Source organism: Coenobita brevimanus, chromosome 50 (genome assembly GCF_032717465.1).
Source record: "Coenobita brevimanus isolate Jiangsu-jjx chromosome 50, ASM3271746v2, whole genome shotgun sequence".
In the NCBI taxonomy this organism is placed as follows: Eukaryota; Metazoa; Arthropoda; class Malacostraca; order Decapoda; family Coenobitidae; genus Coenobita; species Coenobita brevimanus.
This window is the reverse complement of record NC_137003.1, coordinates 7,527,594-7,541,558: the sequence shown is the minus strand read 5'-3', so window position 1 is coordinate 7,541,558 and position 13,965 is coordinate 7,527,594. Positions and strand designations below refer to the sequence as shown.

General features: G+C 39.6%; 1 protein-coding gene across 1 annotated transcript in view; it reads right to left on the bottom strand.

Moving 5' to 3' along the window:
* LOC145399618 (netrin receptor UNC5C-like) overlaps positions 1 to 13,965 on the bottom strand; it is a 443,677-nt gene that overhangs the window by 55,451 nt on the left and 374,261 nt on the right. Inside the window, exons 7-9 of the mRNA XM_080272158.1 lie at positions 10,764 to 10,931; positions 5,051 to 5,083; positions 333 to 497 (exon numbers count right to left, since the gene is read on the bottom strand). Of these exons, the coding sequence (XP_080128284.1) occupies positions 333 to 497; positions 5,051 to 5,083; positions 10,764 to 10,931 (366 nt within the window). The remainder of the gene's footprint in view (positions 1 to 332; positions 498 to 5,050; positions 5,084 to 10,763; positions 10,932 to 13,965) is intronic.

Genomic DNA, 13,965 nt, shown 5'->3' with positions numbered 1-13,965 from the left:
ACCCCTACACCCCTTCAACACACCCCTACACTCCTCCAACACTTCTTTACACTCCATACACCCTCCAACACACCCCTACGCCTCATACACCCTTCCACCCCCTCCACAGCCCCATACACCCCTCCACAACCCTATACCCCTCCACAACCCCCTACATCCCTCCACAACCCCCTACACCCCTCCAGCACCCCTCCCCACCCCCCCTCCACCACCCCCTACACCCCCCAGCACCCCTCCACAACCCCCTACACCCCTCCAGCACCCCCTACACCCCTCCAGCACCCCTTCACAACCCCCTACACCCCTCCACAACCCCCTACACCCCTACTCACCCCTACAGAGGCCTCCGGTGCAATTGGCGGTGGTGAAATCTTGTCCTGGGCAGTACCTCCCGCCATGTTGGGGTGGGGGCGAGGAGCAGGACCTCTGGCGGTGGTGGCGGCAATCAGGGGCACAGGTGGACCAGGTAGACCAGCTGGACCACGAGCCATCTACCGCTGTGGGGGGGGGAGGAGGGGGGGGAGGAGGGGAACGAGGAAGGAAAGGACGGGCGGGGGAGGGGGAGAGAGAAGGAACAGAAGAAAGAAGAAGGAACAAAAGAAGGGAGGGAGAGGGAAGATTGGAAGGTTGGGGGAGGGAAGAAAGGAAGGAAGAGGAAGGCAAGAGGAAACGACGAAAGGACGGAGGAATGGACGAAAGAAGAAGGAACGAAGAAGGGGAGGGAAAGGGAGGGAGGGTCAGGAGGGAGGAAAGGAAAACAGCAGAAAAATGGGTGAAAAGAAAGGGTAGGGAGGGAGGGAGAGAAAAAGGAAAGGAGGGGTGGAAAGGGGAAGGAAAAGGGAGAGGGAGGGGTAGGATGAGGAGGGTGGATTGATGGAGAGAGAAGGAGGGAGGTGGGAAGAGAGAAATGGAGTGGATTGGTGGAGACAGGAGGAGGAGAGAGGTAGGAAGAGAGGAATGGAAGGTTAGACGTGTCTGATAATAACTGCTGTCAGGAGTGTTAAAAAAAAAAAAAAAAAAAAAAGATTGTGGTATTTGAAATTTCGGAATGCTGAAAAATTATATTGATGTTTATAAAAAAAAAAATATCAGTCCCATAATACCTCTCTAAAAGTATAGGCCGTGTAAAAAATAAAAAGGAAAAAGAAAATAATGGGTCTGTCATCAGGGTGAGCTATTTAGAAAGGGCTGTCTGTTGCTGTCGAAAAAGAGGCGTAGCTGAGAGTAAAGGCTATTATTTTGAAGTTGTATGAGACGCTTGCTGGAAAAAGGGAACTGCAAGAAGAATGGGTTATACGGAGCGAAAAGGACTGTGAAGAGGAGGAGGAGGAGGAGTCAGCTGTGAGAAGTATTTAGAAGTGGTCGTCAACTGCCGTCAAAAAAATAAGTAAATTAAGAAAAAAAATAAAAAGTGATGAGGAGAGAAGCTATTAGGAGTTGTTGGAAAGGTTTATGAAAAAAATGGAATGCCAAAAAAATAAGTTGTACAAAGCTGCTGGAAAAGAGGATTACTGAAAAAATATAAACTCAAAAACACTGAAAAAAAAAAAAAGAGGGGGTGGGGGCGGGGTGGGGAACATGAAGGAATGAGTGTCATAATATTGGTGGGAAAGGTTGTCAGTAAGGAAGGTCACCACGAACACAGTCTTCCAGAAAGGTCTCGTGAAAATGTCATTGAAATAAAGGGCTTGGTTGAAGGAAAAGGTCATTCAGAGTTGTAAAAAACAAGTATATATATTACCTTAAGTTTGGTCACTGACTGATGGAGAGAGAGAGAGAGTCTGCAGATTAGGACGGATGATAAAACAGTTTGTCGAAGAGGATGGATTAGAGAAGAAAAGTGAAATATGAAAGAATGCATTTTCCTTTTTCTTCACAACACAGGCAACTTCAGTACGTGTGTATAATTCTTCTACAATTCATGGCACTCTTACATGAAATGGACAGAAGAACAGAATGCACACATAGATGGTTGAAAAAGTAATTTGAATAATATGCCTAAGTACGCCACCATTATATATATATTGCACGAGTTACCAGAACTGACTGAAACTGAAGGAAGTGAATATATTGGCAACAGACTGATAAACATGGAGAATCTTTAGAGAGATTTTATGAAGCGCAGTAATTATGATGTAGAAAGTTTATAAGAAAAAGCTGAAAGAAAAGGAAGCTGCTGAAAGCCTACAGTATATTTAGTAGGGCTGCTTGAAAAGAGTTCACTGGGATGAGAGAATTGCAAAAGTTCATGGGAGAGAATGATTTAAAAATAAAGGCGGGGAGGACTACAAAACGAGTCAATCAAGGTTGTCTGAAAGGGTTGTCAAAAAAGAAAAGAAAAAACGGGAGGTCATTAATCCCTTCATTACGATGACATTTTTATAAATTGTGAACAGGTTAGGAATAAGCTACATCATCCACTTCCTTACGATGGCATTGTTCTGGTTTATTTTTGATTGTACAGTTTTTTTTTTTTCCAATTAGGAGGGACCTCTCATATGGCCATTCAAGTCTGCAGCAAGAAAAGATATAGGCACATAATTATATAACCTTATTCAATTAAGAGCGAACCTCTTGTAATGAAGGTGTTAATGACTGTACATAATGGCTTCTTGGAAAGGTATGTTGCAGAAAGTAAAGGTCGTCCAAAGATATCGCAAGGAAGAAGTTGCTGAAACGAAAGACAGCAACAGAGTCATATTCAGCATACACACAGTCGTAGAAAGAGAGTTGGTGGGAAAGAACGCAGGTATGTTGCTGAAAGGAAGGTCGTCTTTACTTGTTAGAAGATGAAAGATGTTATGAAAGTCCAGTATTACAGTTATATTAAGTATATATAATTAAGCAAACAATTAACTGACACACAATATTCATGGGTGTGCTGATATCCACAGAAAAAAAATATATATATATATGAAAGCTTCCAAGTGCTTTAGTAAATTCCCATCATCAGCAGAGAACAACGTGAATCTCTGCTCACCTGAAGATGTGAATGCACGAAAGCATTCAAGACTTTTCGTGTTTCCTTTTTATCTCTGTAAATATCAGCATACATAAATATATCTGTAGAAAAAGATTTGTTAAAAAGACATGCTGCCAAAAGAAAAGGTCGTCCACAGCTGTCACAAGGAAGTTGCTGAAGTCAGTGTCTGGTAATACTGTTATATTCTGTACATAAGATTTTCACATTTTCGTGTTTTCATATAAAAGCAAAGATAAAGGAATATATTATTATGAAACACCCGTTGCTAAGAACAAAGAGTTACATATCTAAACTTGAAATAAATATGAATAAATATGAATCGAATTAACTGAAGAGGTAATTTCTATCACTAATGTCATCATTTTTATTAGTTAATCTGATAATACTTTGATACTACAACTTAATCTACTCAAACTACCAATTCATCTAGCATCTGGAATGTTACATAATACAGAATAATAAGCTTAAAGGCCAAATATAGTTCTTTAGGCATCAAAAATAATCAATACGTACTATACCAACCACCTCACAAAAATACAGAAACTACAGAACACACAAAGACACAGGGTACAAATAGGGATACATCAATCAAGAAAAATCTACAGCTTTCTCGATAAACACAGAAATTACAGAGAAAAATGGATAAAGAAAACGAGTGAATTTTAAAGTAGGCGACTTGTACTAAACAGGGAAAAAGGGATACAGAAAACGAGTGATTTTTAAAAGTAGGCGATTTGTACTAAACAGAGTCGAAATATAAATTAGTTTCACCTACCTACGAAGAAAAATACTTAATAATCCCACAGATAACAAAAAAAAATACTGAAAAAGATCGATGTAGTTCTTGTAAATCATAACTATAAGAGCGGCATTCCCGAAAGAAGACGAAAGAAAACGGCAATGATAGTTAATTGTGAGAAACTTCAAATTTGAGGCGGTGACTTGGATAGATCTACGACAGTGCAATAGGTGGTTAGCTGAGGCAAAAAAGGGCTCGTGAGGGCGGTGCATTTTAAAGTGGGGAGAGACGGAGGTTACTGCTTAGTTTGGGGGAGTGAGCAACAGCGAGTGGGAGTGATTTAGAAGCTTGCAAAGTGCGTGGGGGGAGAGAGAGAGGGGAAAATAATGGTGAGGTGCTTCTCGAGGGTGACTGAACTGGAGTGAAGGAAGGAGAGACAGAGCGAGTGTGATGGCGGTATGAGTGAGTGCGAGGTGAGAGGGTGGAGTGAAGTGATTGGAGGTGTAAATATAAGGTGGAGATATGAAGTAAGATAGGCTGCATCTGTGTGTGTGTGTGTGTGTGTGTGTGTGTGTGTGTGTGTGTGTGTGTGTGTGTGTGTGTGTGAGAGAGAGAGAGAGAGAGAGAGAGAGAGGATAACAGTGAGAGAAAGTGTTACACGTGAGAGAGAGAAGAGGGTTTCCAAAAAAAAAAAAAAAAAAAAAAAAAAAAGTGAAGTAAAAAGGGAGTCTATACAACTCTGAGAGGAAACTTTGAATGGGTAAAATAGTGAGAGAATGTGTGAGAGAGAGTGAGAGGGAGGAAAAAGTGAGATAGTGAGTTGGGGAGATGTATAAATATGGTAATGGAATGTGCTACTCTGAAAGGGGAAGTACGTAAAACTGTGAGTGAGTGAGTGAGTGAGTGAGTGAGTGAGTAAATGAGTGAGTGAGTGAGTGAATGAATGAATGAGTGAATGAGTGAGTGAGTGAGTAAGAGTGAAGAATGAAACTGAGTGACTGAATGAATGAATAAGTGAGTGAGTGAGTGAATGAATGAGTGAATGAGTGAGTGAGTAAGTGAAGAATGAAACTGAGTGAGTGAATGAATGAATGAGTGAATGAATGAATGAGTGAGTGAGTGAGTGAGTGAGTGAATGAATGAATACGCGAGTAAGTGAGTGAGCAGTGGTAGAAAATAGGAAGGGAAGAATGGATGTGCTGTTATTTGAGGAGAAGTGAGTAAGAAAAATGGTGCTACGAGTGAGAGGTGGGGGGAGAGAGTGAGAGAGTTAGTGGGTGAGTGAGTGAGAGTGGGAGGGGAGGGTAAATATATCCTCATAAACTCACCCTCCTCACAGGGATCCTCCTCACATTCCCCTCCTGCTGGGGCGTAGGGGGGAGAGGGGAGGGGGAGAAATGGACGGGGGGGTTAGTAAAGTTAGGGGGGAGGCGTTAGGGGGAGCCAAATGGGGGAGGGGCGGCTTTAGTACATTAGTTACATTAATATACAAAGTGAGATTTATAAAAGCATGTGTTAAGGGATATTTTAAATGCTTAGATGTAGAAAACGGTCTTTAAAAATCTCCGTATAAGCAATTCAATCCTCTAAATTCTCAAACACTGCATTAAAATCACTAAGAATGTGGGAAAATATTAAATGTGTCAAAATCCACGAACATATGTGTCAAAATCTAGGAATAATAGGGGAGAATTACTGGCTACACGAAGGATTATATACAAAGCCTGTAATGAGGAAAGAAAATGGGTTTAAAGGGGATACTTTTCCAGACATTTTAAACATGGGATTTTGTCGCACCCACTCAAAAAATAGTCACTATCTATGGGTCAAGGTTTATCCTATTTGATTGAAGTGGCTATTAACAAGGTATGATTACTATTCCAATATTGTCAATGCGATATATAATTCTTCTTTGGCATTTAGATGGCTGAAAACTGGGGAACATTTTTTTATAAGAGTTTAGGCAGCGGGGATGTGCCAATCGATGGTGTGTGAGGGGAAGGGGAAAGGGCTGGAACCAAAACACTCAATCTCATTATATCGTTAAGTCTGGCTAATATGAGTGACTGAGCTTATACTACGCGTCTTTGTATTTTAGTGGCGGGCTCGCACATGCCTGGTATGGACGAAAACCTTTACTTCCCGCTTTCCAGTTGTGTTGTACGGGTTCTGAATTACGAATGATCTATACGGCCGAAGAACATTTTTTTAACTTATTTATTTATTCATTTTTATTCATCTATTTATCAATTTATTTTATTAGTATTACTATGATGATGATGATGATTATTATTATTACTGTACACGAAACCCCACCCCATTCTTCACGCAGTACTTAAAGCCATCGATATAACATACAATTTCGTAATCACCAAAACACATAATTTTGTAACTTTTAGCCAGACAAATCAAGCGACAGATGAAAATAAAAATCCATCTTTTGTTTTCATTCAGTCGATACATATAAAAAATTAGTAGATAAAATAATGAAGTTTCAATAAGACTTCATGATGCTGACATATAAATATTGCTGTGTGTAAATTGGAAACATTATTTGAATTTTTACTAAACATTCTTTTTCTAAAATTACATGAACTGGTTACAAAATTTTCACTTCGAGAGAGAGAAAGAGAAAGAGAGAGAGAGAGAGAGAGGGAGAGAGGGAGAGAGAGAGAATCCTGACTCCTCTTCCCCCTGTCACCATTGCACTGCCACATCCCCTGGTGAGAAGACTTTATTTATTTTTATTGAGAAAATTTAATTCTGAAAAATGCCTAAAAATGGGGACTAAAGGAAGGAAGCGAGTCTGGAATTATGTTAAAGAGCTATATTTATAACTGTGCTACATCTATTAATCTATCAATCTATCTATCTCGTTACGCCTTCAACCCCGTCCTTCTGTCTATCTATCTAACTGCTAAGCCTTCAACCCTTCCTTTCTATCTATCTATCTATCTACCTCGTTACGCCTTCAACCCTTCCCTTCTATCTATCTATCTAGTTGCTATACCTTCAACCCTACCTTCTGTCTATCAATCTTTATCTACTTGCTATGCCTTCAACCCTTCCTCTATCTATCTATCTTTATTTACTTGCAATGCTTTCAAACCTTCCTCTATGTATCTATCTGTCTATCTACTTGCTATGCCTACAACCTTTCCTCTATCTATCTACCTAACTGCTAAGCCTTCAACCCTTCCTCTATTTATCTATCTTTACTCTATTTAAATCTACATTCACCTTGTCTGTACGTCACAAGGACAAAAGGACATCAAAACAACATCCAGACACGGACAAGAGATAACGTCATCACAAAAGGAAAAAATTACTTCCACACATCTTCCCGTACCAAGCTATTTTATATATCAGGACCCTCTAAAAAAATATATATATATTTAAATTTGAATATATCACAGTATATCAGAATTTATATAATGTCAGAAATTATAGCAAGAGTAAGGATTATAATGAAAAGCCTTTAATTATAAGAAAAAAAGAAGTGCTTAAAGGGGGTACTTCTCGAAATAATTTTAACATTGGATTTTGTCGCACCCGGGTGGAAAAGAAATCCGTGGCCGTAGAAACACAGGTACTTATGGAGGCTAATACTCTGATTTATGGGACTACTTAACTCTTCTACTTTACAGGGCTTACGTTCTTACATGTACGTTCTTTACTTATTCATCAGTCTCTTCTACTTATAAGGGATACGTTCTTACATTTACAGTACGGTTACTTATTTGTCTTCTACTTTTATCGGGCTTACGTTCTTACATGTACGTTCTTTACTTATCTATCGTTTCTACTTTATAAGGCTTACGTTCATACATTCACGTTTTCAAATTATTTATCTTTGCATAATTCCAGCCACAAGATTACAGCAACCTTTACAAAATTCCCGGTCATAGATTTTGAGGTATATAAGCTGGGCAAACACCACTCTTTTACTCATTAATATTTAGGGTTTAATTTATATACAACGACAGACTGTTTACGTAATAACTATTTTTACTATTTCAAGACGTAAAGAGTTCCTGGCCAAAGAAAATGGGGTACTGTACTTAAAATTGGCCTAACTCTACTACTATATGTCACTACTTCACAAACTCGCTTCTACCTGAGTTTACTCGATTACTTAACAACATTTACTTATATCGAACTCTTAAAAAATGCCCAAGGAAAACGAGGTACTTTTTATATTCATTTATTTTAGGGTAAACTTTCCTGTATTTCCATAAGAGTAATTATTTGACTAACTTGATTATTTCTTTTTATTGTTTACTTTTTAAATATTTATCGCCTACATCATGAAATCTCCCGGTTACTTATTTTCTTCCTGTCATTGATTCATTTCACTTATTCCCATTTATTTTTTTTTTTTTTCATTCACGAGTCCAGTACCTTGCTTACTTTCCAATTATTTCCCATTTCACCATGGTTTCATCTCTTTATTTTCATTTTCATTTTTCCTGTTTCACGCTGTTTTCTTATTATATACCTCACACATCAAACTATTTTCTATTCATTTCGTATTACGTAACCTCGCTATGAATTATCCAGCCATTCATTTCCTGTTATTTATTTACTTTATTTATTTATCATTTTTATACCTTACATTACCTATTTCCAATTTTCACCCCTACTAATCCCCTATTTTCATTTTTCCCTATTCATTTAAACTATTTGGCCAGCCCTTGACACCCAGCCTAGTGTTTATTTTTTCATTGGATTTTCCTAATAATTTTGTTTCATCCAATTTTCCTATCCATTTTTTCACCTAATTTTCCTTCTATCCATTTTGTCCCACTCAATTTTCCTGCTGTCCATTTTGTTTCACCCAATATTCCTACTCTCCAGTTTCTGTTCCACCCAATTTTTCTCTTCTCCATTTTGTTTCACCCAATTTTCCTTCCCTCCACTTTGTTTCACCTAATTTTCCTACTGTCCATTTTCTGTTTCACAATTATCTTACTCTCCTTTTTCTTTCACCCAATTTTCCTACTCTCCATTTTGTTTCACCCAATTTTCCTAATCTCCGTTTTGTTTCAACTAATTTTCCTAATACTCATTTTATTTCACCCAATTTTCCTACTATCCATTTTCTGTTTCACCCAATTTTCCTACTGTCCATTTTCTGTTTCACCCAATTTTCCTACTCTCCATGTTCTGGTCCACCCAATTTTTCTCTTCTCCATTTTCTGTTCTACCCAATTTCCTACTATCCATTTTGTTTCCCTCAATTTTCCTACTATCCATTTTCTGTTACCCCAATTTTCCTATCCATTTTTTCAACCAATTTTCCTACTATCCTTTCTCTGTCCCACCCAATTTTCCTACCCTCCCTTTTGTTTCAACCAATTGTCCTGCTATTCATTTTCTGCGTAACCCAATTTTCTTACTCCATTTTGTTTCATCCAATTTTCCTACCCTCCATTTTCTGTTTCATCCAATTTTCCTACCCTCCATTTTTTCACCCTATTTTCCTATCCTCCATTTTCTTTCACTCAATTTTCCTACTATCCTTTCCCTGTCCCACCCAATTTTCCTACTATACATTTTGTTAACCCAGTTTTCCTACTACCCATTGTCCCACTCAATTTTCCTGGTCCATTTTCTTTCACCCAATTTTCCTATACTCGACAGTCTTTTTCACCCAATTTTCATTATACACATATTGCCTCGTTCACAATTCCTCTAATTTAACTTCTGATTTATGCTGTTTCCCTATTTCGTGTTATTATCCCCATTTTTTCCTATTTACTTTCTACCTATTTATCTCTTCCCAATTAATTCTCATATTTTACGGATTCTCTAATATTTCACTTATTTCTTTCATTTCCAATTTCCTTCCTACCTCAAACTTTCCCTACTGTTCTCATTTCTTTTATTTCCCATTTCCTTCTTCCCTCTCATTTTCCCTATTATTTTCATTTTTCATTTCCCACTTGTCATACCTTCGTTCTCTACTTCTTTCACACCTCCGATTTTCCCCATTATTATTCTTTCTCTCATTTCCCTTTCAAAACTCAAGCTTTCCCTATTATTCTCTTCATTTCCTCCATTTTCCATTTTCATTTTTTTTTTTCATTTCTCCCTTCTTTTATAATTCGCCCCTTCCCCATTATTCTCATTTCTTCCATTTCTCATTTCATCTTCATTTCCTATTCTCATTTTCTTTATTTCTTATTTTCATTTCCCCTTTCCAATTCCTTCATTTCCTACTTTCATTTCCCCTTTTCATTTAATTTCCCCTTTTCATTTCCTTCATTTCCCTTTCTCATTTCCCATTCTCATTTCCTATTTCCATTATATTTCCCCTTTTCATTTCTTTCATTTCCAATTTCCATTTCATTTCCTTCATTCCCCATTTTCATTTCCTTCATTTCCCATTTTCATTTCCTTCATTTCCCATTTTCATTGCCTTCATTTCCCTCATTTCCTATTTCCATTATATTTCCCATTTTCATTCCTTTTCTTATTTCCATTTCATTTCCTTCATTTCCCATTTTCATTTCCTTCATTTCCTATTTCCATTATATTTCCCATTTTCATTCCTTTTCTTATTTCCATTTCATTTCCTTCATTTCCTATTCCCATTTCATTTCCTATTTTCATTTCATTTCCCATTTTCATTTCCTTCACTTCCCCTTTTCACTTCCTTCATTTCCCATTCTCATTTCTTTCATTTCCTATTTGCATTATATTTCCCATTTTCATTCCTTCATTTCTTATTTTCATTTCATTTTCGATTTTCATTTCCTCATTTTCCGTTCTCATTTCCTTCATTTCCCATTCTCATTTCCTTCATTTCCCATTTTCATTTCCATCTCCCTTTTTTCATTTCCTTCATTTCCCATTTTCATTTCTTTCATTTCCTTCATTTCCTATCCTCATATCCTTCATTTCCCCTTTTCATTTCCTTCATTTCCCACTTTCATTTCCCATTTTCATTATATTTCTCATTTTCATTTCCTATTTCCATTTCATTCCCCCTTTCATTTCCTTCATTTCCCATTTCCATTTCCCTCATTTCCTTCATACCTGGACACAGATGGGAGCAGTCAGTCTTCTGCACGGCCACCCCCTGACACGCTGCGCCCCCGTTGAGAGGCGCAGGCGCAGAGCAGGTTCGAGTGCGGCGCTGTACCCCACGACCACAACGACTGCTGCACGACGACCACGACGACCACAACGACCACGACCCGTCCACTGCAAGGGGGGAGGAAGATGGAGAGTGAGAAATAATATAAATACCATCATTATCATCATCATCATCATCATTATCATCACGACCAGAAAGAACGACAACCACTGCGACCACGACCCATCAATTGCAAGAGAGGAGAGAGAATCATCATCATCATCATCATCATCATCATCATCATCATCACTTTCTTTCCCATCTTAGGAAGGGATAAGCATAGACTGGAAGACTGATAGCAAGATGGAGAGAACGTAAGGGTGAATGATAGATAGACAGATAGATTGATAGACAGATAGACAGACAATATAGATATACAGACAGACAGACAGACAGACAGACATATAGATAGATATAGACAGATAAAGACTGAGCAAAGATTAAAAAGATAAAAACAGATGTATAGACTGACGGAGAGAGAGAGAGAGAGAGAGAGAGAGAGAGAGAGATCCACCACTCCACTGATGAGAGAGGGCGAGTGATAAAGGAGACTCACTAGGGATTAAATATGAATAAAAGCAACATTTGGCACGACGCATCTCAAGTGTTACCCCCCCCCTCTCTCTCTCTCATACACCCCACCTTCCCCTTCTTCACCTCCCATCTTCCTCCTTCTCCTCCCGTCTACTAATTCCCCTCCTCTCCCTCTCCCCCCCTTTTCCTCCTCCTCTTCCTCTTGTCCTCCCTCTCTCCTTTACCCTTTCCTCTTTTTCCCCTCCCCCTACCCCTTCTCTCCCCCTCTTCCTCTCTAACACTGATTACAGAAACCTCATCTATACCCTTTCCTCCCCCCCTTCTCTCTCTCTCTCTCTCTCTCTCTCTCTCTCTCTCTCTCTCTCTCTTTGGAAGGTTGCATCGGTCTCTATTACTGCCTGCAAACCTTCCCCATTATGGCGGGCACGCAGCATAAATTTTTACACACACACACACACACACACACACACACACGGTAAAAGGCAGGAGTTCATGGATATTCCCTGCGTTTCATGTACAAAAACGAACAGTTCTGATACAGCCTTCTTTCCCCAATCCTATGTCTTAATAATAATGATAATAATGATAATAATAATAATAATAATAATAGTAGTAGTAGTAGTAGTAGTTGTAATAATAATAATAATAATAATAATAATAATTCAAGGCTTTTGCAGGCTCCTACCAACACGTTCCTTTTTTTCTGAAGAACAAGAAGAACAAGGCACTCCTCTTTCTTCCTGTTGTTCTTCCTCTCCTCTGATCTCCCTCCCTCCTTTTCTTCCCTCCCCCCTTCCTCTCCCCTCCATCCTCCTCCCTCCCCTTTTTCCCTCCCTTTTCCTCTTCCCTTCATCTTCCTCCCTCCCCTACTTACCTTCTCTCCCCTCCCTCCCCTTCTTCCCTCCACCTTCCTCTTCACTCCATTTTCCTCCCTCCCTCCCCCCATTGCAGATACATTGAGAGAGAGAGAGAGAGAGAGAGAGAGAGAGAGAGAGAGAGAGAGAGAGAGCGTACAAAATTATACTGCCCATTCGTCCTTACACGCAAAGTCCCATGCAAAATTTTCTCTACTGCATATTTTCTTTCTTGCTTTTTCCTGCCAGTTTCCTTAAGACTATCTATCTATTTATTGCCAGACGCCTTAATCCCGTAAGGGGTGGCCACAAACAAATCGCCTCCATGTCGCCCTTAAGACGCAGTATCCATATTCTTAGGACAAAAAACAATCATCTCTTTCTCCTTAACTTCTTCAAGGCCATGACGTCACTTTCTAATATATATTTTTGCTATGTCTAGATGATATTACCTACTTACCTACCTACCTCCTTGCCTACTGACCTACCTACCTTCCTACCTACTGACCTACCTACTCCTCTTCTACCCTCTCTCCCTACCTTCCCTCTCTACCAATCCATCTACCTCCAACATCTTACCTACGTCCTTTCCTCCTTCCTTCACTCCACACCTACCTACCTACCTACCTACCGACCGACCAACATTCCTCCCCAACTAATTCCTTCCCTACCTACCTACTTATCTCGTTCTCTCTCTTCCTCTCTCCATACTTTTCTCCCTTGTTACGTACTGCTATGCCCTTCGTCACTCACTCCTTACCTACCTACCTACCTACTTACCTACCTACCTCCTTCCTCCCCTACTCATTCTTCACCTACCTACCTACCTGCCTACCTCCTCCCTAACTCACTCCTTACCTACCTACCTCCTTCCTCCCTTACTCATTCCTTACCTACCTACCTACCTACCTTATCTCCTGTCTTCCCTTTCTCCTTGCTTACCTCTCTCCCTCCGTACCTACTGCTCTCTCCGCTTGCCAAACTACCCCCTTACCTCCCTCCCTCTTTACCTCTCTCTCTCTCTCGCTCTCTCTCTCTCTCTCCCCCTCCCTCCTTCCCTCCCTCCCTCCCAATGACTCACAGCAACAGATGGGACCTCCCCTCCCTTCTCTTGATCCCTCCCCTTCCCTCCCCTCCCTCTATCCCCTCCCCCGCCCCCTACCTGCCCAGATGACACCGCAACAAGGAGGGGGGAGAGGGGGGAGGGAGGGGGCGAGATTGAAATAAATGACTGGGAATTGAAGAGAGTTGTCTTATTATTGAATCTCTCTCTCTCTCTCTCTCTCTCTCTCTCTCTCTCTCTCTCTCTCTCTCCCAAGCAAGTCAAGTAAATGGTAAAGAAATAAAAATAAAACGCCATTGTGGTAGAATTAAACAATATAATGCACGTTATTTATTATTTTTTTATAATAAATGAAATTGTGGAGGAATGCAATACGCTCCCTGATTATATTGGCACGTATTTTTAACACAAATACACTTAAAATCAGATTAAATCACAGTCTGCTTATTTGCTGGTGTAATACGAGATTCTCATTAATATTCTTGATTTCCAAAGGAGTTTTAATACCTTGTCCTTATGCAAAAAAGAAAGAACCAAGGGCTGGGAGGTCTGCACAATCTGGCCTTTCAAAAAAAAAAAAATCTCAGTTCCATATACAGTGTGTGTGTGTGTGTGTGTGTGTGTGTGTGTGTGTGTGTGTGTGTGTGTGTG